General features: G+C 46.8%; 2 protein-coding genes across 3 annotated transcripts in view; one reads left to right on the top strand and one right to left on the bottom strand.

Annotated features, from left to right (window-relative positions):
* The window catches only part of cdc42bpb (CDC42 binding protein kinase beta (DMPK-like)), a 26,937-nt gene extending 2,887 nt beyond the window's left edge, over nt 1–24,050 (bottom strand). The window contains exons 1-31 of one of the 2 annotated variants that reach the window (XM_082506832.1): nt 23,320–24,050; nt 19,633–19,724; nt 17,472–17,555; nt 17,285–17,380; nt 17,053–17,201; nt 16,385–16,478; nt 15,970–16,170; nt 15,416–15,664; nt 14,786–15,017; nt 14,552–14,659; nt 14,078–14,211; nt 13,297–13,539; nt 11,677–11,787; nt 11,303–11,547; nt 11,111–11,216; nt 10,899–11,023; nt 10,715–10,820; nt 10,349–10,411; nt 8,813–8,961; nt 8,634–8,731; nt 8,446–8,525; nt 7,860–7,934; nt 7,715–7,780; nt 7,464–7,569; nt 7,256–7,392; nt 7,040–7,179; nt 2,398–2,479; nt 2,095–2,311; nt 464–526; nt 146–387; nt 1–58 (exon numbers count right to left, since the gene is read on the bottom strand). The exon at nt 1–58 is cut by the window's left edge and continues 297 nt beyond it. In XM_082506832.1, the coding sequence (XP_082362958.1) occupies nt 1–58; nt 146–387; nt 464–526; nt 2,095–2,311; nt 2,398–2,479; nt 7,040–7,179; nt 7,256–7,392; nt 7,464–7,569; nt 7,715–7,780; nt 7,860–7,934; nt 8,446–8,525; nt 8,634–8,731; nt 8,813–8,961; nt 10,349–10,411; nt 10,715–10,820; nt 10,899–11,023; nt 11,111–11,216; nt 11,303–11,547; nt 11,677–11,787; nt 13,297–13,539; nt 14,078–14,211; nt 14,552–14,659; nt 14,786–15,017; nt 15,416–15,664; nt 15,970–16,170; nt 16,385–16,478; nt 17,053–17,201; nt 17,285–17,380; nt 17,472–17,555; nt 19,633–19,724; nt 23,320–23,488 (4,120 nt within the window). In that variant the 5' untranslated portion in view covers nt 23,489–24,050. The remainder of the gene's footprint in view (nt 59–145; nt 388–463; nt 527–2,094; nt 2,312–2,397; nt 2,480–7,039; nt 7,180–7,255; nt 7,393–7,463; nt 7,570–7,714; nt 7,781–7,859; nt 7,935–8,445; nt 8,526–8,633; nt 8,732–8,812; nt 8,962–10,348; nt 10,412–10,714; nt 10,821–10,898; nt 11,024–11,110; nt 11,217–11,302; nt 11,548–11,676; nt 11,788–13,296; nt 13,540–14,077; nt 14,212–14,551; nt 14,660–14,785; nt 15,018–15,415; nt 15,665–15,969; nt 16,171–16,384; nt 16,479–17,052; nt 17,202–17,284; nt 17,381–17,471; nt 17,556–19,632; nt 19,725–23,319) is intronic. The other variant, XM_082506833.1, reaches the window with a different exon arrangement.
* Nucleotides 533–25,089, top strand: part of LOC309690025 (uncharacterized protein) — a 228,990-nt gene continuing 204,433 nt past the window's right edge. The window contains exon 1 of the transcript XR_014271580.1: nt 533–929. The gene's annotated coding sequence lies outside the window, so the exon portion shown is untranslated. The remainder of the gene's footprint in view (nt 930–25,089) is intronic.

Here is a 25,089-nt window from a genome sequence, read left to right as displayed (position 1 = left end):
GCACCTCCCACAGCTTCTTGTGGTGGGGCTTTGTCGGAGTGATCTCGTAGCACTGAACCTGGAAGCGGGACATAGAAACCGCAGCATTAGGATGGGCACCGGAGCAGAACCACAGGTCGCCTCCAGGTGAGCCCATACCACTGACCTGACGTTTGATGGCAGCCAGCAGGCAGGGGGGGCCTCCTGGGCGGAGAACACCGGCGGCCATAGCCTGGCAGCCTTTGGTGTCTGCCAGCTTGGCATCGAAGCTGGACTCCGCTCCCTCCAACACCCCCCAGGGGTGAAGGTGAACTTGACGGTTGCGACCGCAGAGGAGCGCAATGATCTTCTCCTTTGGGATCAATTCAATCTGAGAGATCTTCTTACTGTCTGCGGCTCTCACAATCACTGTAGAAAGAAAGGGAGGAGTTAAAGGAGGTTAGCACAATCAGTCACGTGGACAAAGTCTGTTCACTGGGCTCACCGTCTCTCGTGATTTCAACCACAAACAGTCCGTCTTCTGTTCCCAGGGCGATCCTCTCACGATCTGCACAGATGGGAAATGTTCTTATTAGAGCTGGGCGATAGAACGATAACAATGTATCGCGATATAACTTTTACTCAATAGAGAAATTAAGCTATCACGATAGACCTCGCCGCTCTTGTCTTCTTAAAAAAAAAAAAAAAAAAAAAAAGGTCAGCCAATCCAAATTAAGTAGCGCAGAGCCGAACCAATGACAGCCGCAGCGTCATGTCGCGTGACTTGTAACGTACAGCACAAGTGCCAAGCCGCACGTGTGTTTGTTTGGGAAGCAGCCAGCGGGTAATGGAGGAAATGAGTGTGCCGACTAGAAAAATCAACCGAGCGTGGCCGAAGAGAAAACAGATGATGGTTCCAACGCCGGAGAGATTGTCGAACGGAAGAGCCATAGAAGTTCCGTAGTGTGAAGGTATTTCGGCTATTTCAAGTCTGACAAAAAACAGAGTAGCGTGCACTGTAAATTGTGCCGAAAGCAAGTCTGGAAATACAATAAACTGGTGCATGCGTCACACTGTGCGCCACGTTATTGTTTCGGTGAAATGAATTTCTACAATACTGTTAATTCTACTCTCTGCAGTGTTTAAATGCTTACATATACACACAGTTACTGTCCGTCCACACATATGACTCGGTTCTGCTTCTATGCCCCAGCTTTGTTTACTTTTTCCCACAGAGGCTTCTAGACTTCTGATTGGCCAATATTTCTGCACGGTTAGGAATCTAGCGCCACCTGCTGCTTTGGCATGTTCATAGCAGCGTTTTCCTTCATTTCTGCCTTTATGTGTGGACGGGATTATTTTTTAAAACGAAAAATCTCAGTTTTCAAAAATACCCGTGTACGTGTGGACGTAGCCTCAGTCTCTGACTGGAAGCGCTAATTCGTCATTCGGCTTTTGTCAGACTAAAGTAACCGTTAAAACTGTTTGAAAAGCTAAGCTATACAACAAGGAGAGATTGAGAATTTCCTTTTAGTTCTCAGTTTATTTGATATTGACAAAAGTTAGTCAGTTTTGTCTGTTCTTCTGTAAAACAAACTAAGATTTGTTTTTAGAATTAATATTTTGTTTCTAAGTGGAATTGACAATTTAGTAGTCTGTTTCGTTTGTTCTATTTTGAAACTTAAACGCTTTAGCGGCTGCCTTTTGTGTAGTGTGCAATATTTGCCTTTATTTATCTGAAAAAGTCTCATGTTCCTTAAGTACATCTACCCTGTTGAACTTATTATGGGAAATAAATATTTAAATAAAAACAAGCTGCTGATTATTTCACATTTTACTTGTGAGCAACGGCACATTTAAATCTTACAAATATAGTTATTTGGCTTATATCGTGATAGATATCGTTATCGCCTGAAATGAAAAAAACATATCGTGATATGAAAAAAATCTCATATCGCCCAGCTCTAGTTCTTATTAACAAAATAATAAGAGAGATTAAATGGATACAAATCAAGTAATCAATAAGACTGAACATCGACAGGAAACTCAGCACAATCCATCAGTAGACCCTGAAAAAATTTCAGCCTACCATGGTCAACTGTCCTACACTTTTTCAGCAGAGCACTCGTTACTGACCGAGTACAGCGGCGGACAGCGTGGTCTTGATGATGGGTAGTGAGGCATCATAGGCCTCGTGCAGGACGTGGACCTGCTGGCTCTTCAGTAGGTTCTTGGTCAGGATGCTCTGCATACCTTCCAGGATCCGGACCCATTTTCTCTTCTCTACCTCGCTCTCTGCCAGGACAAGCAGAGACACTGAAGACAGCTGCGAGATCAGCTGCGATGATGTCACCTGACCACGACAACAAAAACAATCAGAACAGGACACGCACTGGTGCTCAGACACCAAATGTTTTAACAGTGATGGGGTCCTCCTACTCTGAAGATGCAGGGGATGTCCTTCCTGGTTGCGTGGATCACATCGGAAGCCAAAACCGAACTAACGGACAAATCCTCATCCCTGAAAAAGTGAGATGCAAGAGATAATTGCATATACAAAAATAATACTTGTCACAAACTCCACACACAAAAAACCCCCCGCCAGCTTCACGCGACTGCCTAAATCTTCTCTAAACCAGCTAAATCTTTTCTTTCTATTACAGTCTTCACAAAGGTATCAGAGTCGTCTCTGAACTACATGAACCTTATCAGGACTCACAAGCTGTCCTAACACTTAGGGCTACACAAACTTTCTTCAGACTTCGTCTCAGGACCTGGATTAACATGCCCACACGAACCTTCTCAGAAGTGTTCGCTCTCTGCGGTGTCACTTCCTGTTCCAACACAGTGATGTTTTTGTGTAGCCAATTTAATTAAAAACATATTCTTGTTTCACAGTGCATTTTCACTGCTATGCAGATGACACAGAGCTTTATCTATCCATGAAGCCAGATAATCCACACCAATTAGTTAAACTGCAGGAATGTCTTAAAGACAAAGACCTGGATGACCTCTAATTTTCTGCTTCTAAATTCAGATAAAATTGAGGTTATTGTACTTGGCCATCAAAATCTTAGAAATATGGTATCTAACCAGATTCTTACTCTGGATGACATTACCTTTGCCTCCAGTAATCCCGCCCCTGAGATAGTCAGGGGCGGGACCTCTCTGATTGGCCGTGGTCCAGTTGAAAGTGCAGGTGGAAGTGGGAGGTGAGTAGCTTGAATAAAGCGATATCAATTCATTAAATCCTGAATCGACTTTAAATATAACTGTGTTTTGCCAGAAAAGCCAGATTCTCAGATTAAAGCTCACAAAACCATTTCAACAACAACCAAACAGCAGATGAGAGCAGGTACACGGATTCCACACAAAGACGTAAACACAGAACGGACCGACGCATCAGAATCAACTTTGTCTTTCTCGGCTTTCTCACCCGACGGCCCGTAGACGGACACGCTGTCGGAGCTTAGCGGTTCTGATGCGTCCGGTCCGCGCTGTGATTACGTCTTTTTGCGCTGATTCTGAGCTGCAGGTTTTGTCTCTCTCCAAACAAAATTCACCGAGCCAGCAGCAAAAGAAGCAGCAAACTGCGCTTCACATTTGATCAATGTCGTCGTGAATTTTGCTGTTTTGCTTCCACGACTATTAAAATCAGACTTCATGCACAGCTAGCTCTCTCTCTCTCTGTACTTCAAGAACAGTTTCCCGTCTCCAATCTCTGTTTTCTGTATTATTCATTCACTTATTACCCACCAGTCTACCGTTGTTTACAGCGCTGTCAGCTGCTGTCTTTTTCTTTTCTTTTTTTCACTTAAATGACCTCGGAAAAGAAAGCCTATTTTTTCTGTTGTTCAATACTGAAGAAATTGAAACTTTATATGCAGAACATTGTAGAATATTTTTAAGGTTATCTGCTCTAAAAAGCCAGACCAAGAAAATCTCCTTCATGTTTTTCTGTGTTTTATTCTCAGTTACTTTCACACAAAGGCATCTGCTGTGATGTTCACAATTCTGATGAAGTCAGTACTGATAAATGATCAGAATTATAATATTTCTGACTGTCTGAGGCTAAGTTGAATCGAATCGGGACTTTGAAAACCGGAATCGAATGGATTATAGAAATCAGTGATGATACCCAGCCCTAGTGAGCAGCCTAGGCACGACAGAAGTGGATGTAGCTGTAATAGGAAAAGAACTATTGCTGACTTTTCTGTTAAGTTAAGGCCTGATCTTTCTGCTTCTGAAATTCATATCCAGTGCTCTGACAGGGTGTCAACAATCTTTGAATGCTGAAAAAGCACAGTGTATCCAGAAAAACACATTATATTATATCAATTATTATAAAATTTGTGTGCGCCTAACTTTTGTGCTGGTACGCCTAACTTTTTAAAGTTCGGCGTACCGGTACGCCCATGGCAAAAAGTTAGTCTAGAGCCCTGAGGACATGTCCTTCAATGCACATATTAAACAAAAATGTCAGACTGCTTTCTTCCATTTGCGCAATATCTCTAAAATTAGAAATATCCTGTCTCAAGAGTGACACAAAAAAACTAGTTCATGGATTTATCATTTCTAGCATACTTGCTGTTCCTAGATAATTTAAAAGTAGAATGGGAGTCTTCAGTTTTCAGGCCTCTTTTCTGTGGAACCAGCTTCCAGTTTGGATTTGGAAGACAGATACTATCTGTACTTTTAAGATTAGGCTTCAAATTTTCCTTTTTGCTAAAGTTATAGTTAGGGCTGGACCAGGTGACCCTAAACCCTCCCTTAGTTAAGCTGCAATAGGTGTAGGCTGCTGGGGGATTCCCATGATGCACTGGGTGTTTTTTCTTGTCTCACTATGTGTTAATAGACCTCTCTGCACTGAATCATACTTGCTATTAATTTCTGGCTCTCTTCCACAGCATGTCTTGGTCCTGTCTTCCTCCCCTCGGTCAGGGAGGAGCAGGGAGAGGATTTCTTCCTGTTAAAAGGGAGTTTTTCCTTTCCCACTGTTGCCCAACCACTTGTACATACAGTGGGGCAAAAAAGTATTTAGTCAGCCACCGATTGTGCAAGTTCCCCCACTTAAAATGATGACAGAGGTCAGTAATTTGCACCAGAGGTACACTTCAACTGTGAGAGACAGAATGAAAAAAAAATCCATGAATTCACATGGTAGGATTTGTAAAGAATTTATTCATAAATCAGGGTGGAAAATAAGTATTTGGTCACCTCAAACAAGGAAAATCTCTGGCTCTCACAGACCTGTAACGTCTTCTGTAAGAAGCTTTTCTGTCCCCCACTCGTTACCTGTATGAATGGCACCTGTTTGAACTCATCATCTGTATAAAAGACACCTGTCCACAGCCTCAAACAGTCAGACTCCAAACTCTGCCATGGCCAAGACCAAAGAGCTTTCGAAGGACACCAGGAAAAGTATTGTAGACCTGCACCACACTGGGAAGAGTGAATCTACAACAGGCAAGCAGCTTGGTGTGAAAAAAATCAACTGTGGGAGCAATCATCAGAAAATGGAAGATATACAAGACCACTGATAATCTCCCTCAATCTGGGGCTCCACGCAAGATCTCATCCCGTGGGGTCAAAATGATCATGAGAACGGTGAGCAAAGATCCCAGAACCACACGGGGGGACCTGGTGAATGACCTGCAGAGAGCTGGGACCAAAGTAACAAAGGTCACCATCAGTAACACACTACAACGGCAGGGAATCAAATCCTGCAGTGCCAGACGTGTTCCGCTGCTGAAGCCAGTGCATGTCCAGGCCCGTCTGAAGTTTGCCAGAGAGCACATGGATGATATAGCAGAGGATTGGGAGAATGTCATGTGGTCAGATGAAACCAAAGTAGAACTTTTTGGTATAAACTCAATTCGTCGTGTTTGGAGGAAGAAGAATACTGAGTTGCATCCCAAGAACACCATACCTACTGTGAAGCATGGGGGAAACATCATGCTATGGGGCTGTTTTTCTGCCAAGGGGACAGGACGACTGATCCGTGTTAAGGACAGAATGAATGGGGCCATGTATCGTGAGATTTTGAGCCAAAACCTCCTTCCATCAGTGAGAACTTTGAAGATGAAACGAGGCTGGGTCTTCCAACATGACAATGATCCAAAACACACCGCCCGGGCAACAAAGGAGTGGCTCCGTAAGAAGCATTTGAAAGTCCTGGAGTGGCCTAGCCAGTCTCCAGACCTCAACCCCATAGAAAATCTGTGGCGGGAGTTGAAAGTCCGTGTTGCTCGGCGACAGCCCCAAAACATCACTGCTCTCGAGAAGATCTGCATGGAGGAATGGGCCAAAATACCAGCTACTGTGTGTGCAAACCTGGTAAAGACCTATAGTAAACGTTTGACCTCTGTTATTGCCAACAAAGGTTATGTTACAAAGTATTGAGTTGTATTTTTGTTATTGACCAAATACTTATTTTCCACCCTGATTTACGAATAAATTCTTTACAAATCCTACCATGTGGATTCATGGATTTTTTTTTTTTTTTTCCCACATTCTGTCTCTCACAGTTGAAGTGTACCTCTGGTGCAAATTACTGACCTCTGTCATCATTTTAAGTGGGGGAACTTGCACAATCGGTGGCTGACTAAATACTTTTTTGCCCCACTGTAGGTGGTCATATGACTGTTGGGGTTTTCACTTATTATTGTAGGGTCTACCTTATAATATAAAGCACCATGAGGCGACCGTTGCTGTGATTTGGCACTGTATAAATAAAACTGAATTGAATTAGAAGAAACAAATTGTCACTAGGTGTGAATGTGCGAATGAAAGTGAGTGCGAATGGTTGTCTGTCCCTGTATGTTGGCCCTGCGACAGACTGGCGACCTGTCCAGGGTGTACCCCGCCTCTCGCCCTATGACAGCTGGGATAGGCTCCAGCGCCCCCCGCGACCCTGAAAAAGGATAAGCGGAAGCGAATGGATGGATGGATGGATGGATGGATGAATTAGAAGAGCTGGAACTTGCTCCAGAGTCCAGGGATTTTTGTCAAAACAAGCAGACTCTTCTAAGACCTCAAGTAGTGTTTTCATGTCCTGACAGAAGGTGACCAAACCGAATACCTGAGGTCGAGGACGAGACCGGCTGCCACCCCAGGCTGCGTGGACTTTCCCTCTGGGATGTCGTAGAGAAAGAGTTTACAGTCAGAGACCACGGCGAATGCTCGCTGCCAGCCCTTTTTCACCCCACTGGGCTTTGGAATCTGACGGAAACAAACTAGCTTGAGTATGTGGAGCTGCTACACAGTTACATCGTCAGTACCGTGTCAATGGACTCACCCTGACATAGCCCTTATATGCAGTGCCGATTCCCCTCTGGACGTCAATGCCCTGTGGCCTCTTGGCCTGCTCTGCTGGGATCGGGCAGACAAGAGGGGCGTGGTCTTTACAGGAAACGTGACAGATGAAGGAGCACACTGCAGAGACAGAGAGTCAGTCAGACACCTGTGACTGAACCAGAAGCAAAGGTGCTGTTAGCGCTGCGTACCTTCGCAGGCGTATCCCTGCCGGATTAGTCCCACCATCAGGGAGGTGCAGTGTGTGCACTGAGGCGGGCTGGAGAACGTCTTGATGCTCAGCTGGTGAGCTTTGGGCTGAAACAAACAAACAAACAAACACACACACACACACACACACACACACACACACACACACACACACACACACAAATCTATTACAATTACTACAATCTGAGTGGCCCTGTGGAGTCATAGGACACCTGCGAGAACCTCAGGGTACCTTTGGTGTGGTCAGCGCTGTGCTCTGATAGATAGGCGAGGGGCTCGAAGGGACTGCTTTAATTTCCTGTGGACGCAAACGGGTCAATCAGTTAAACAAACCATAACATACAGGACACCTGTGCAAAGACTCATCTGTGACCAACCTCGTGTTCGGAGCTTGTGGAGGGTGATGGGGGCGTAGTGTCTGATTTTGCAGGGGTGGCATCTATGTCTGAAGGCTGCAGGTAAAAACCGTGACACAAAGATTATCAACACCTGATCAGATGAACTGTGACAACTACAAATGCACTATTGCAGTATTCATACAGCAGACACATGAAGTAGTACTGCAGTAATATGAGATTAAGAGGACTGATACTAAGCGATGCTTTTTTTTGTGTGTCGGCGGAGTTTATTCTGTGGATGGAGGTTTTTATAGTCAGTCGGATCAGCTGTGCAGGGCATTAATTTGACCCGAGTGGTTGTTGATGTCATTAGTACAAAGCTAGCAGCTATACTCGAGGTTGAAGGTGGCAGGTCACTGTCTGAAGAGGGGAGGGTAAACTTACTTCTTCCCAGAGAGCATACAGCAAGGAGGCAGAGCAAGCTGACATCTCAAAGTTACAAAGAGAAAGAAGCAAGATGAAGTTGAGTAAGTCAGCACTACACCTGAATGGCATCACTGTCCTGTGAGCTGCTGTGTGTGGGCTTGTTACTATGAATGGTAGGAAAGTCAGACAGGTAACTCACTCTGAAGGTGAGGTCTGGAGCTAGAGGAGACGTGTTGAAGTATTCAAAGATAGGGTCCTGGAAGTCCGGGAGCTTCAGACCTGCACAGACATATATGGTGAAGACACGCCCACAGACACCACTGGAACCTACCTGTCCTCTCAGACCCTAAAAATCATACACACATGGTCTGAGTAGTTTTGCCTAACCTTTGTCGGAACGTGAACGGGTCTCCTCCATCTCCTTTTTTAGGGTCTCCATCTGCTCCACCATTTCCTTGCTCCTTTCCTCCGTCTCCTTAAGCTTACTGTAGGCAGAGAGACATGGGTCAGATAGGTGAACACAGTACACAGATAAGATGACAGTCTGCCTTGGTATGACCTCTGACCTCTCCAGGTTGATGTTTGAGGCTTTGACTTTGCGCAGCTCCTCCTGGACCAGCTGTTTGGCTCTGATTTCAGCGTCCAGAGCCGACTGCAGCTCGAGGCGAGCAGACATGTCCAACTTCTGACTGCGGCGCACCTTCCACAGGGGGTCCTGGAGGGGGTGGAATCAGAGGGATAGGCACCTGTTTATTGTCACTGTACATCAACGCTCAGAAAGCAAGAAATGGTGCAGTCGGACGATCAGAGCAGCCAATGAGGCTGTCCCCCAATTCAGGGTCTGCACACTTGAAGTACGCATTTTAAGTGCGGTTACGTCACCGCCACGCGACGGCGGCTGTCCCAATTCGAAGTGTACTTCAAATGCATACTCCAAATGCGCCGTCAATTTCCCCAAATATCAAGCGTGGTCCGGTGCACGCTTCGTGGTCCTATATATCCCACAATTCATAGCGCGACACACACGCCATAATAATCTGACAATACTATAATATTGGCCATATTACATTTATATTGCCAGAGTGAGATGATGTTAGTCTCATGAACAACATTAACTAATTGTTATTTACTAACTAATCTTAAATGACTGTTCAGCACAGAAATGAAGCCCAACAATCATGCTTTACAGTCCTGTGGTCTCAGCCTCAGATACTCAACTAATCAGTGATGTCATGACAAAAATGAATGACCAACAAAACATTTTCTCCTTCACTTCTGTCAAACAATGCCGTTTGTAACGTTTCTCGCGGTTAGTATCATGGTTGCTAGGCAACCTGAACAGCGCAACGAAGGCTAGACCGTCCCATTTCACAAGCCTCTCACTTCCACACTTCTCGTACTTATAGTACGCACCGTACGTAGTACGCGTAGTGCGCGTACTTCAAGCATGCAGACCCTGAATTGGGACACAGCCAATGAGTGTTCAATCAGGTGAGGTGATGTCCAGACATGTGATACCACCGATGTAGCTGCTGGAAAATGTGACATTATCATATGACATCAAGATTTGACCATTTAAAGCCCTAAAGGATGCACTGCTTAAATTCCAGATGACTCTAAACCTTCAAAGATAACAGAAGAGTACCTGAAGTGTAGTACCTGACCCCCCAGGTGCCTACTCGAGGTACTCAGTGAGTAAAAACTAATGTGTAGACCGAGTACTGACTCAAGTACAGAGTAAACTACTCCCTGAAGTACAGACTGTGACACCACCTTAGACTAAAGCTTCGTCTCCACTCTGTCCCCACCAGACCTTGAACCCTCACCCTGTCCTGACCCTGGATTCATCTCGAGAGGTCACTGTAGACACCAACTCTCTTTGTAACCTCCTCATCTATGCTTCTGCTTGACCTCTGACCTCTCCAGGCTTCTGTGTGATCCACTCTATGACTTCGTCACAGCTGTCAGGAACCCGCACTGGGAAAGCCTCACTGCGTTCTAATATCAATGGTACACATGCAAGCCAATAGCCATGCAAGCATCTTTAAGCTCGCCCAGAAAGTGATTTTTGACTGGCTGGAAATCGTGACCAGCTCACTCACCCTCCTGTCTCCACCAATGGGAGGCCAGGGCTTCTTAGGGGGAGTGGCCACTCCTGATTCCGTCTAAGACAGCAGGTTTGAAAGGAAAAAAACCCCCCAAACAAAATCAACACACAGATACAGACAGTACTACAGTCTGAAGAAGGTGGAGGACATTCCTGGATTTCTTTCACAATAAAAGCCACTAAGTTAAAACATAACTGAAGGGATAAAACATTTCTGAGTATTTGTAACATAAATTTTAAAAAAAATTTCTGCTATGACTGAGTGATGTCTGAACACACCTGTGACAGGCGGAGGCTTCAACAGGTCGCTTCAGGTGAAGTCCCGTGTGTGTGTGTGTGTTTGTGTGTGTGTTAGTGTTACCAGAGGTCTGGTTCCCAAGCTGGAGCTGCGTAGAGTTTCCAGCTCCTCCGTCATCTTGGTGGCTAGAGCCTGCAGATAACCTCGAGCATCCTTCTCGTCGCTGACCCTGAACACAGTGTACCACATGTCCTTAAAAATGTGTCGCTGAACCCGCGGCGGTGTCCAAGCAGCTCACGTGACTCACCACTGGATGATCTCTGCGATCTGAGCCTCCCAGTGAGCCACGCTCTCCTTCTTGGACGCCAGGTCCTGCAGCTCGTCTTCTAGTTGCCTATTCTGAGCCGTCAGGTTATCCACGAACGAGCACAGCTGGACACAACCACAACGAGAGCAGTATTACACAGCGGTGCTCCTAGTACTACAAAGTGTGCAGTAACAGTACTACAGGAGTATCACCTTGTCGGTCTCTGTCGTCAGTTTTCGGTTTTCTTCTGTCAGCAGGTTCTTCTCTCGCTCATGTTTCTTCTTGAGAGCAGTGAGAGCTTCTTCCATCTCGACTTGCCTGAGAGGGCACACACACACACTGGGTCAGCATGGATCTGGCCATGACTCACCTGTACCTGCCAGTAAACCCAGTTCAGGACTCACCTGTCCCTCTTGGCCTTGTCTAGCTTGTCTCGGAGCTGCAGCAACTCCTTGTTGGCGGTGAGCTGCGCCCCCTCAGACTCCTGCAAGTCTTTGCAGAGGTTTTTTATCTCAGAGGAGTGGGCCGAGTCCCTCCTCAGGAGCTCCTCCTCGTAGAACAGCACCTTCTTGTCCAGCTCTGCCTTTAGATGGGATAGTTCCTGCTGAAACTCCGCCCCTCCTGCTGCTACTCCACGGCCCTGCTGAGACTAGGATCAGAACAACTTCTGCATGACTGTGAGGACCGGTTCAGCCAGGGTTTGGCTTAACCCAGGCTCAAATTGGGATTGTGTGGTCATGATGGGTGTAAAGGGGTGTGTGTGTGTGTGACCTCTGACCTTTAGACTCTGCAGCTCCGCCTCCAGCTGTTTGGAGTAAACCTCGCTGTGCTCCCTCAGCTTCCTCTCCTTTGATGCCTCTGTCTGCGCCTCATCCAGCTGAGCCTCCAGCTAACACACAAACAAAAGGCTTTTTGCGGGTCGGTGGAGCTTACTGAGACTCAGACCTACTGAGATGGAAGCTCTGCGGGGGACCTAACATGGTGTGCACGTGGAGTGCACAGCAGAGCTGCGTTACAGCACATAAACATGAACATGTGTCTGCAGTGACGAAGACGCCACACCTCACAGTCCCGTCATAAACATTGAATATCAGAGACATCAATCACTGCTCAGGCTGAGCTGATGGGTGATGATGTCGGACTAGTGCTGCTCAAAATGAGTCTTATTTTCCTGCTTTTGCATTAAATTCTTATCATCCTCATGAGGTTCTTCATAACCACACCTGCAACACAGGTGTGCATGCTGTGGAACCAGCTGTCGACCCACCATCACCTCCCCCTCCACTCAGTGTCAGCAGATGGTTGGTGAATAGGGAAGTCACACAGCTTTTAGGTTTATATGACTTTTACACCCTGCTAACAAGAAGTGATGTCATTAGCAGTGGTTAGTGATTCATTCGCCTCCTTTCCTGTAACCCTGATTCACTCTCTGCAGATTAATTCCTTTGAGCTCATTCGGGTGTTTCCCACGTCACTGAATCTTTCCTGCCATTTTACTGAAGTCTGCACTTTATATGACATGTTTGGCCAATCAGAGCACAGCACCATCACTCAGGGTTGATCTGAACTGTGTATGTATGCTGCCTATGGAATCTGACATTAATATGACCTGAAATAATTTCTGAAAACCCCAAAGCTTCCAGTTCCTGCTGCTCAAGAGAACAAAGAGGAACAGCCTCCAACAGTCAGCGCGAACAGAAGGTGTGGTCAGAACACACCTTCAGACAGCGAGAGCGTCCCTCCATTAACCCAGAACCCGAACACTTTATGAAGGAGCCGTCGTAATTCATCTTATGATCTGACCAAACCTTTTAGACCTGTCTTGTCTCTGACATGTGCTCACGGCGCTTTAAACGCTTGGTTCCTTCTCGTTTTACATCAAAGTGTTCTTTGATTGACCAACGGCTTCCTGCTTATTACAGGAGTCTGTCTCCCTCTGCTGGTGAGCATGAGGAGGTGCACCTCAGGACTGATGGTGCACCTCCCGTTCTTTTCAGTTTGACTCTGGAATTCAACTTAGAAAGTCAGAAAACAAACTCTTAATCTGTAGAGCTGTACTGCTAACCACATAAGAGAACAGTATCATGCTGCACTGTTGGCGATACCCAGACGGCTCTACCTCACTTGTGAACCAAAAACAAATCCTCTTTTTCCTGCTTTGTCTGTCTCTCTCAGGCTCATCTTCAGACCTCTTACACTTCTGTTCCTGACTCCCTGTCATCAGGACATGTGCCCAATCATCATCACTGACAAATTACTTAAAGCGACCAACTGAAAACCCGACAGACGCTCCCTAACCCTCCATAACGAGGGTGAATGCTAACAGAGGAGACTTTCGTCTCTAAGGTTTTAATCACAAAATGGTCATTGCTGATGCTCTGCAGCCATCCTCACTCACCTCCTTACGGCTCTTCTCCATCTTACGGATCTCCTGCCTCGTGCCGTCCATCTTCTGCAGCAGCGCCTCCATCTCCTCTTCCTTGTCACGGAGCTGGCGGGTCAGGCGCTGCTTTGAGGAGCGCAGCTCAGCCATCCTCTCTGACAACTCAGAGAACTCCTGCAGCGCCAGCTTCCTCTGCGAGTGCGCCTCCTTCAACTCCTTCGTCTGACTCCTCAGGCGTTCCAGGGCGTCAGCCAACTGCTGCTCAGAGGGTGTGGGGTTTATTAGCTTGGGAATACATGACTATTAAGCCCCTTTTCATTAGTAACTACTCGGATTGACTTGCCACAGTTTAAAGGGTTTTCTGTAAGGTACCGTTTTAGTACCTGCTCACCCAGGGTTCCAAGCCATTTGAGCAGGTACTAAAATGTGACGTCGTCACACTGCATGCCACTGATTGGCTGGTCGGTAGCGTCACTCGATGAATCATAAGAGCATCTTGTTCACAAAAATCAAAACTGCCATTTTTGAAACCATGGCAATGAGGGAAATGGCTACAAAAACAGTCCGACGAGTTTGACGAAAAGCCACAGGTATGTTGTCACTTGGATGTCCACCTTTGTTGTAGCGTTCTGCATAGCAATTAAGTCGCGGGACGCTCAAACATGTTGCTATGACAACAACCACTCACATCAGTTAGTGCTGGATTGTAATGGAAAACGAGTTGATCAGAGTAGGTACTAATGGAAAAGGGGCTTTATTCTGAAAAACAGCTCCACCTGCGGCCAGATCCGCGTACCTTGTGAACCTCATCCTTCTCCTGTCGCAGGCTTTTCACCTGCTTCTCCATGCTCCTCAGTTTGGAGGCGGAGCTTTCATAGTCCTGTCTGAGAGAGACCGCCTCTTCCAGCTGGTGCTCCAGCCTGTCAGAGTCTGAGATTACAGGGGCAGGGTTTATTTTAATAAATAAAAAGTGTGACATTACTTTAATAACTTTATTTAAACTGATTTTTCTGCAGTACTGTCTCATTGGCTCCAACGTATTAATAAACATGTGTCTGTATGACATTAAACACGAGCTCGGGCGGAGCACAGAAACTTGAAATATTTAAGGTTTTCTGCGAGTGGCGCTGTTAAACAAACCTAACAGGAAATAAAGTTTCAGATGTCATTATTCAGTTCTTTTATTGATGAACTCCGTGCCTGCAGACTGCAGACCATATCAGGTGCTACCACCCCAACTGTGTCTGTTACCACGGAAACATCCTCTGACCTGCCAGCTTCTTCTTGAGTCGTTCAATCTCCTCATTGAGCTTCTTGATCTCTTTGTCTCGACTCAGAGTTCCTCCTCGAGCTGGAGCCTGCAGGGCCTGAGTCGACTCTGTGGGAGGACAGACGCAGTGAGGTCACAGCGAGTACTGCAGGAATACTGATCGAGTCCTACAGAGTACTGCTGGAGTCCAGCAGTGTACTGTGGGAGTACTGCTGGAGTCCGCCTCCTCCTTACCCTGCAGTTTGCGGTTCAGTTCCTGTTTCTCCTGCTCCAGTCGACGAATCCTCTTCTCAAAAACCTCCACCTCCTCCCCTCCTGTTCCACCATCTGTTTCGATCTGGACACGCAACCACGCCCTGCTGACAGAGCTGCGGTCGGAGAAGCAGCTGTCGGTGGTGTAGGTGAAGCCAACGAAGGGGAGGTGCTGCCCTGTAAAACCAGTGTGAGACACTGGAGGTCCAATGTCCTGTAGAGAGAAGACCTGTCAGCATGAAGGACTGTGCGGACAAGAAGGGCCACTGGAAAACCTGTGGTCTCAGAGTCACCTGGAGTCTCGGGGACTCTCAGAGACTCTTAGGCCCCAGACTCAGTCTGACTGCCCTGTGACTCCAGGTGACTCTGAGACTGATGGAGTCTCAGAGCAGTCAGATTGATGGAAGGCCATTTCACACAGGGAGCAGCACATACTGTACTGCCCTCTGCAAAGCACAGTGAAAGCACTCTGGCGGGGAGAAGTCCCACATGCCACGGTCAAAGTTCAACTGGGTTGAATAAAATTTACGTAACTCGCTCCAGCTAGTGGTGATCCCACTACATGCTGCTTCCTATGTAAAACGGTCTTGAGGATAGAAAGACGGTCCTCACCGGGTTCTTCAGGACATCATCATCTACGTCAAAGTTTGAGGTGTCGGTGGGTGAGGACACCTCGGGGATGTAGGGGGCCCCGGTGGACCGGATGTTGTCCCAGTCGATGCCGTTGAAGAAAGGGTGGCTTTTAAAATCAGAGATCCCATTAAGTCCAAGGCGACGATCCCTGGAACAGAGCAAGCCCTGGATCAGATCCTTGGCATCTTCAGACACATCGGTCACATGGGAAGGGAACTGGAAACGCTCCTGGAAACAGCAAAAGAAAAGACAAGGATACGTTCAGAGGAAGAGTCAGGAAACTGGACAAAAAGGCGAGCGTGCGCTGAGGGACGAGCTCTGATTCAAAACAGGAAGTGGGACGAGAGCCTGGAGACAGACTTGTAACCTGGAAACAGCAGCACAGCACGGGCAGGACAAGAGTAATCCAATTACAGAGCACAGTATCATTACCCTGACAGAGTGTAATCTGATTACTGTAACAGCTAGTGTCTTTATTTATTCTGAAAGACAGTCCAAATACTCTGGCAGATAGAACAGTCCATGGTTCTGACCTCATGATTCATGATCTTGCCATAGGTTTCAACCAGCGACTCAGCGTAGAACGGTGTCTCGCCATACAGCATCTCATACATGCACACACCCAGCGACCACCAGTCACACTCTGGGCCGTAGCGGCCCATCCCGTCCTCCATCGCCTGCAGGATCTCTGGGGAGATGTAGTCTGGCGTGCCAACTGCCACCGAGGACTGAACCTATAGTGAAACATTGGGATGGACCGAGGTTACAAAAGGTCATCCAGAAAAGGTCAAAGGTGAACTTAAGCTCAAGTAACAGAACTAAACAAGCTTAATTAAGCTATTGAAGTTCCTGAATTAAGACCAGCACTAAGATTACCAGGGTTAACCTTAAACTAGACTAACGAGAGCACTGTTAGCTTCAAAGAGGCGATGGGAGCGTGACAGTTACCGTGCCGTCCTCCATCATGCGGAGACAGGATCCGAAGTCTGCGAGGCGAATATGGCCGTTGACGTCGAGCAGGACGTTGTCGGGTTTGATGTCTCTGAAAGACGAAAAACATATTCAGCTAGTCATCGTCACCTTCATCCCAGACAGGTAACATGGTCAGCTGATGCCGCAGCAGGATCTGATTAACCACACACAGTATAAAGATGGGTGGCGCTACTGTGCTGTGAACCCATTGGTCCTTTTCAGATGAGTGTTTTTGCTGTCACCATTTTGAGTTTTGAAGCTGGCGGTGACGAGGGGCTGTCTCTGAAATCACACACTCACTGTGACAACCTCCACATGGTCATTTCTAAAACATATGACCAGGCGTACCAAACGGGATGTGCGTCCATGTTTTATCTGACTCCGATCACGTGATGCACCTTAAAGCGCCATCGTTTCACTGTGTGTGAATAAAGATGTGTGAGACTGAACAGCAGCAGGTTAAAGTTCAGCCATCTCAGGAAGGAAAAGACCAGCTGAGCAGGAAGGAACTACATTTCCCAGAGGACACTGCAGCAGGAAAAGCACACTTCCTGGATACAGAGGCACATACCTTTGGTAGGGCCAGTACAACTTAAGAGTACAGTGTGAAGTACAGGCAGTGCAGTTTGCAGTACTCCGAGTACCTGTGTATGTAGTGCTGCTGATGGATGGAGTGGATGGCGAGTACCATCTCAGCCACGTAGAACTTGGCCATATCCTCAGGAAGTCGATCCTCAAACTTACTGAGCAGCGTCAGCAGGTCACCACCCACGTAGTAATCCATCACCAAGTACTGCAGTACAGGTACACACAGAGGAGTTAAAGATAGTACCAGTACCAGTCCCAGTCCCACAGGGGACAGCAGCTAGTACTCACCAAATAGTTGTCATCCTGGAAGGCGTAGTGCAGGTTGGTGATCCACTGACTGTCTCCTTTCACCAGGACGTCACGCTCTTCACGGAAACATGCCGTCTGCACTCACAGCATACCAACACGTCAATAACATGCCCACAGCACACTAAGGTCACAACAGCCCATTACATGATCATGAAGAGGAGCCCACCTCTGCTCGTTTTAGCATCTCCCACTTATTGAGGATCTTCATAGCATAAACTTGCTCCGTGTGCTTCATCTTCACCACGGCAACCTGACAGAGAGAGAGGGGGCGAGAAACATGAACACACAGGTAAACACAAACACCTGCAGCACTATGCGCCAAGGGTCCAGAATGATGCCATGTCAAATTTGTGTGCCTCCCACAGGTGTATCACCTGTGCAGTGTTGCTGCTATGGTCTCCATGGTGACCGAGTGTGTATCTTTAACATCACTTGCTGAGCTGGTCTGAGCACATGACATAGAACCCCACCCACACAGCTCACCTGGACTTACCTGAGGACAGGTGTGTCACAACCATGCCTGCCTGGTGCTTCGGGACATACCTGAGGACAGGTGTGTGTTTATGTCCCGAGGCAGCAGGCAGGTGTGGTAGTGTCACACCTGTCCTCTGGTATGAGAAGAACGCACACACAGAAACAGACACACGCTGACAGCGGCTGCTGAGGACACTCGCTCTGCTTTACACATTACCCAAAAGATCCTAGAGAGGACGCTTAGTGCAGATCTCAAACACCAAAGGACTACAAATACCACAGTACTGTGTGGGTTCTGATATGTGTGCACGTCTTCACTGCATGTCTCATGGGAAACTGCATCCATGCTGTAAAGAACTGAATTGCTCTGTCCCCTCGTACCACGATTATGTCAAACTTCTTGTCTTCATAACAAATAAGACCCCACCAACCCGTCTCTGTTCACATTAAACAGAACTTAAATATTTCAGCCAATTAGGGCTGTGCGATATGACCAAAATCTCATATCCCGATATAATACATCTATCGTCCCGATAACAATATAAATCACAAAACTGTAACATTTTCTGTAAATTCTGTGAATCTCTGGCAGCTTGACTTGCGTGAAGTGTTTCCAGCTGGGCGTTGTGTTTTAACAGATGCCTGAAACTATACATTTTTAGTCATAAGTTGTAACGGCCGCCGTTTTCTTTGTGATTATTTATTTCACAGCGTGCTGCGGGGAAAAGCCTGTTCTAACGTTTGAGTCTGACGGCTCTTTTTTTGCTTCTCATCCGTAAATACTCTGCATACTCTTTCACGTGATTCAGTTTATTTTGAAAAGTCTCAACAGGATCTTGAGCTTTATTGTGAAAGGTTTGTGGAAAATAAACAAGTGGACGGCGGAGCCACGCAATGGTTTTACCATCATTGTTGCTAACGACAACGCATAAAAACAGGCGCTTGTCCGTCCGTAGTGTGGTTATATTAAATATAAGAGAAAGAGAGAACTTTAAGAAATTAATATAGCCACTACAGTGACCAACAAAACAGTGAAAAAATATTGCCGTAAACAGTTTATTTTGCGACACCACGAAACAAACGACAGCGTAAAATGAAACGATAGACGTTTTTATATCGTCATCTGATGTCGTTATATCGAATAGCCCTGCAGACAATCACATCGTGGTGTGCTGCAGGACGTTTAATATGAGATCTCCATCAGCGTCCACGATGATCTTCAGATTATCCTGGATTATCATCTCCACCCTGGATTATTTCTGGGCCACAGGCTCAGGTAAGGAGAGGAGGGCGGGGCTGTATCCAGTTTTAGGACGGAGACGACCTCCAAGCCTACAGTGCGAGGAGCCTTGCGACCAATCAGGTTACAGAAACAGGGTCACAGTTTCTCTCTGCTGACTTGTTTTTTTGCCATTTGTTTGTCAAACCAACAACAAACACATGACATGACTTGTATTTGTTCGGTTACCCTGCCTCTGATGATGTCACAGGTGGTGGAGTTAATGCCTGCGACATTAACTGAAATTGAGTTTTGTTTCAGGGATTGGTCATCGCGCCGTCTCCTCCTCCATCAAGTTTGTGTTCCTAACAGCTTCCCGTTCACTTCCTGTATTTGCCTGGAATCTGAGCCCTTCCCGTTTTCCCTCAGACTGCAGAGGAGGATGGGCGGAGCCTCCTCCAAGCCACTGCGACACAGTGTGGCGTCTCAAACACACAATCAGGACAGGAAATCCCAGTGCTAAGGTGCTTTACAAAGTAAGAGTGTATTTATTCTATCTACACATGAATACATCGTGTTTCCTTTTCGTCACCTTTAGTCGCCTGACAAGTCACAGGTCATCAGGAAGTCTTACCTCTCCAAAAGCTCCTCGTCCAATCACCTTCAGGATCTCGAAGTCGTCTTTGTGCAGCCGCATGTCCTTCACCGTGGTTGTGAATGGCTTCACTGGAACACACAGAAGAGCTGGGGTAATGTCACACGCACGCAGAGGTCCACACTAACCCAATCTCATACAGGTAATGTTCTGTTGTTGACTTCTTACCAGATCAAATCACAATGGTAACAGAGGCTGAAGCCCTCACCTGGTCAAGAGCAGGTTATATTCAGAGTTTAAAGCAGAAGCGGTCCTCTGATTCTTTTATGTGCATCAGTGTGCAGCTTGTTCCTGAGAGCAGTGCATGAACCTAGAGCGGCTCAGACTGAACGTTCATGTGCTGATGCAGCAAATATTTAAATCTTTTTCTACTTGATTCTACTTAACTCTGATCTGCTACAAACACAGGACACCAGGAATGTTCAACCAATCACATTCATCCACTCTGATCTCAGTCATCAGTCTGTGTGACAGGAAATGTTACCGTTTGTGTTTCAGACACGAATGTGCAGTCGTTGCTTTAAAAACAAAGACAAAATCATTAACTGCCATTCAACTTGTATTTTCCTGCTCTGTGCCACAAATGACCAGATTAACCAGTTTCACCTCTCAGATTATTCACAGATTTTTTGGTTCTTTACAGATTTTTACTTGACAGCATCTCTGTAAAAGAGGAGTCACATGAGAGGTGAAATGTCCCTTTAAATTGCTCAGATGCTATCAGCTCTGCCCCTTTCACGTGAACTCGCAGGTTAAACCCTGAGTTAACTCAGCGAGATGATAACCAGGTTTGTGTGACCTCTGACCCTGATTGCTGACGTTAGGTTAAACGCAATATTCCTTCTAATTTTTCACGTGTCTGAGCGAACACACAAAGTAAAAATAACTTGAACTCCAATTTTGAAAACAACTTCTTTTTTTTTGACCAATGTTGGCAATTAATTCAATAGTTACTTCTTCAAAAAAGTAACTGAGTTTTGCAAACAAAGTTTTTTGCAGCCGTTTACCTAAAAATGCAGCCAAGGCGTTTTTTAAAATAAACATTTAAAACTATTTACAGAACAATCAGGTGTTCTGCATCAAATTTGATGCCACACAAATTATTTGTGCCTCTCCAAAAAATTATTTCTGTCCACTATGAGATAAAGGAGAACAACAGCCTGATATCTGCAGGCCTGACAACAGCAGATGTATCACTCCTGTAACATCTGTAACACTCAGTAGTCGCCTCATTGTTCTGACACACACAACAGAACTATTGACTACACTACACACTAACTACACAAGATTTGCGCTAAACGTCGCAAATCTCTCACATCTCAAAACACCGCCGCAACACCTAAAACTTCCCTCTTCCTAAACAACTAAATGCCATGTTGCCATATCATTTTTTGATTGGTCCACATAGTACATTTGCTCACAGGCGGAGAGCGCTTTCGAGCGTTTTCCCTATAAAATGCCGTTTTTACAGTTTCTTCCCGCAATAAATATAAACAATGATCGTATTAAGGAAAAAACAAACATTGCATATATTTTTATCATAACTCTGGTTTTACGTGACCTATCAACACAATTTAAAAACTGGTATTAAGTCCACATTTTTCCCGTCAATTGTTCCATCTGTCCTGCTCACATCTCCAATGGTTGTACACGTTGTCATTATCGTGGCTTCACTCCACATCAGCCACGCCGCTTTGCTAGCTAAAACACCGGTGTTGGCACATAAGAACGCTGCCATAGTCTGTCAGCGACGTTGATTAGCTGCGTATATACGAATGTGAATCGCATCATTGGCTGGACTATGATGCGATTAATCCCATACCGGAGCAGCCAGTCACTTACTGACTAACACTGCATAACAGAATTGTTAAAGTATTTATTTTAATTTCAATTCAGGTTAGATTTTTTTTGTGCGCAACACAGATTTTCTGTGCGCAGAGACCGTGCCAGCAGTGCGCAATTGCGCATGCGCGCAGTTTAGAGGGAACATTGGTTAAACGTGTCCTGATAACAGAACGACCCGAGTCGTGAGTTAGAGGCATTAGTACCCTGCATGCTGTCAGCTCCTCATCATTTATTCATCTGATCTGAGATCAGATTTATCTGGGTCACTCACATTTACTCTCATAGAAACCAGAATAGAAACACAGCAGAGGAGCTGAGCTGGTTTCAATTCTTCCTCAGAGCCCTGACTTAACGTTTGCAAACACTTTCGGTCTGACTGATGTCACTGCTGTGACATCAAAGGCTGAGGGCTGAGAAAGAGCACAGAATAATTCACCACGTCATGGCGGCATTACGGTTTCCATGTCTACGAGTCTGCTGCCGTCCGACTGATGGAGACATGTCTGCAGAGTGGCCGTGACTGCTAGTCCTGTTTTAGTTCTGCAGCAGGTGGAGAACTTTGTCACTGATCAATAACGGATGGAAGCCAGTTATTGATTAGCGATAAAGTGGTTTGTCATACATTATTAATGGAAGACAAATGAAGTGAGTGCATCCTCTCCTGTCCCCGCCCTCTTAGGTGAGGGCCTGAGTCTAAGAACCTTGTGATTGCTCAGAGACACTGACAGGTGTGAGCGATGCTGTCTGAAGCAATTATGGATTACTTTAAAGCATGGGTGGGGAACTCCAGGCCTTGAGGGCCGGTGTCCTGCAGGTTTTAGATATCACCCTGGGTCAACACACCTGAATCACATGATTAGTTCATTACCAGGCCCCTGGAGAACTTCAAGACATGTTGAGGAGGTAATTTAACCATTTAAAACAGCTGTGTTGGATCAAGGACACATCTAAAACCTGCAGGACACTGGCCCTCAAGGCCTAGAGTTCCCCACCCTGATCTAAAGGAGATGGTATCAGATCAATAACACACCTCAGTCAAGTTATGAAATCATGTTTAGGTGATCACTGCCTTCATAATCTTCATCACCGACTGTCCTGATCAGCTTCCTGCTTATTTGTATCAAACCTTCCTGTAAACATCACCTGAACACCGTCTGTCATTGATCACCCATGACCTGATCGGTCTTACTCATCACTGACATCATCGGCGCATGCAGTTGGCCTTCACAGCGGCTCCAACTCAGAGCAGAATTGCAAATTGAAACCAGGTCACAGAAACCAGGACAGGAACAGGCTGAACCAGGCCAAACTGGGCCAGAGTGTTTCAGCTGCACAGAAGCTGGAAGCTGATTCAAGACCAGCTGATCGATTACACTATCACTGAATGATATTAGCCACATGCAGTCACCATGGAAACACTAACAGTCTACATGGGACCCACAACCAGGGCAGGAAGGCGGAGCCTGAAAAAGCAAGGATTATCCTAGTGTTCATCCTGACTCAACTTTAAACCTAATCACCTCGATTATTGATTGTATATCATGTGACCACGTCAGACCACGAGAGACCCGGAGACGCCGTTTAAGCCTTCAGAATCCTCTTTCAAGGAGCTCCACAAACCTGGAGCTGAGCTCAGGGGAGAGAGCCTTCAGACACCTGTGAGGTGAATCTGTCTCTGACCCCTCAAGCACCCTGGATCGACCCCACGTACACCTGAAACTACCTGAAGCGTGCTACACCTGGATCTCCTTGATTGACCTTTGACCTTCAGTAGGCCAGCTCCAGTCTGCTGAACCTGACCCCCACCCACCCGGGTCTTACCCCACTCCAGGAAGTCGGTGACGTGCTTCTCCCTCTTGAGCGGGGACTGGGAGCACTCTGTGTAGAAGCAGAGCAGCAGGTCTAGCAGCGCCTCCACGTTCAGGCAGCCGGCCGCCCGCTGCTCCAGCAGCAGCTCCTCCAGTCGCTTCAACCGCTCCTGCGCCGACATCCTGCTGTCGGTCCCCGCCGGACTCTCCAGGATGCTCCGCCGGGCCCGCGTCGCTCAGTCCGGGTGTATCCGCCGCCGAGGCTCCGCTTCCTGCCTAGCTGCTAGCCGTTAGCCGTTAGCTCCAGGAGAAGCTTCCCGACATTTTGAGCCGCGGGGTTCGGAGCGTCGCCGAGAGTCCTCCGGTCACCGTGGGTCACCGTCGGTCAGCAGCCTGCGGGCCTGCCTCTGTCCGCCCTCCTCCGGCTCTAATCCGGTAAATCTGCTCTTTCCTCTCAGGATCAGGACGTCGGGCGGACCGTCGACTCTCAGGTCGGCCGCCGCTGCTCCATGTCCGCCGCTCGGTTTGTCGGACCGGGGCTGGCTCCGGGGGCGACTGCGCAGGGGTCAGAATGTCCGAGTTCTCCGTGGGAGTGGGGGAGAGCGTCACGGGATCACGGCCGGTTTGAGGAGAGTTCGAGGCGGCTGCCGGTGTGGCGGAGCGCTGGGAATATGGCTGAATCCAGGACGGAAGATCCCGAGCAAGCGGAGGAGTTGTGTCCCGCTTCCGGTGCCGGGGAGCTTCACAATAAAATATCCGAGCTCAGAAAACCAAGAGTCAGTGACGAGCATCAACAAACCGCAAGAACAGAAGGACTAGACACATGGTAAATGGACTGGTTCTTATATAGCGCTTTTCTTCTCATCTGAGCACTCAAAGCGCTTTACACAACTTGTGCATTCACACAAGCACATTTTCTAAGTTCTTTCTAACTAACATTCACACTCCGATAAATACATCGGAGAGCAATTTGGGGTTTGCTGTCCGTCCAGCCCTCTGCACATGCTCAGAAAACCAAACATTGCATATTTTTTATCATAACTCTGGTTTTACGTGGCCTATCAACACAATTTAAAAACTGGTATAAAGTCCAGTTTTTCCGTTACTTCTTCCGTCTGTCCTGCTCACATCTCCAAAGGTTGTACACTTAATGTGGCTTCACTCCACATCAGCCACGCCGCTTTGCCAGCTAAAACAGCGGTGTTGGCACATATTTACTTTAATTTCAATTCAGGTTAAAAAAATTTTGTGTGCGCAACGCAGATTTTCTCTGCGCAGAGACCGTGCCAACAGTGCGCAATTGCGCACGTGCGCAGCTTAGAGTGAACATTGGTCCCCTCCATCGTTTAACCTTCCCTTTCACCCCTGTCTTCAAGAGCATCTGGCTGTGTCCCAATTAAGAGACTGCACGCTTGAAGTACGCGCACTACGCGTACTACGTACGGTGCGTACTATAAGTACGAGAAGTGCGGAAGTGAGAGGCTTGTGAAATGGGACGGTATACGCTTCGTCGCGCTGTTCAGGTTGCCTAGCAACCATGATAGTAACCGCGAGACACGTTACATACAGCTTTGTTTGACAGAAATGAAGGAGAAAAATGTTTTGTTGGTCATTCATTTTTGTCATGACATCACTTTGATTAGTTGAGTATCTGAGGCTGAGACCACGGGACCACATGATTGTTGGGCTTCATTTCTGTGCTGAACAGTCATTTAAGATTAGTTAGTAAATAACAATTAGTTAATGCTGTTCATGAGACTAAAGTCAACTCACTGTGGCAATG

The sequence above is a fragment of the Aulonocara stuartgranti genome (assembly GCF_965226115.1).
Source record: "Aulonocara stuartgranti genome assembly, chromosome: 15".
NCBI classification, from domain to species: domain Eukaryota; kingdom Metazoa; phylum Chordata; class Actinopteri; order Cichliformes; family Cichlidae; genus Aulonocara; species Aulonocara stuartgranti.
Note: the sequence above shows the minus strand (reverse complement) of the source record. Positions and strands in the feature narration are given on the sequence as shown.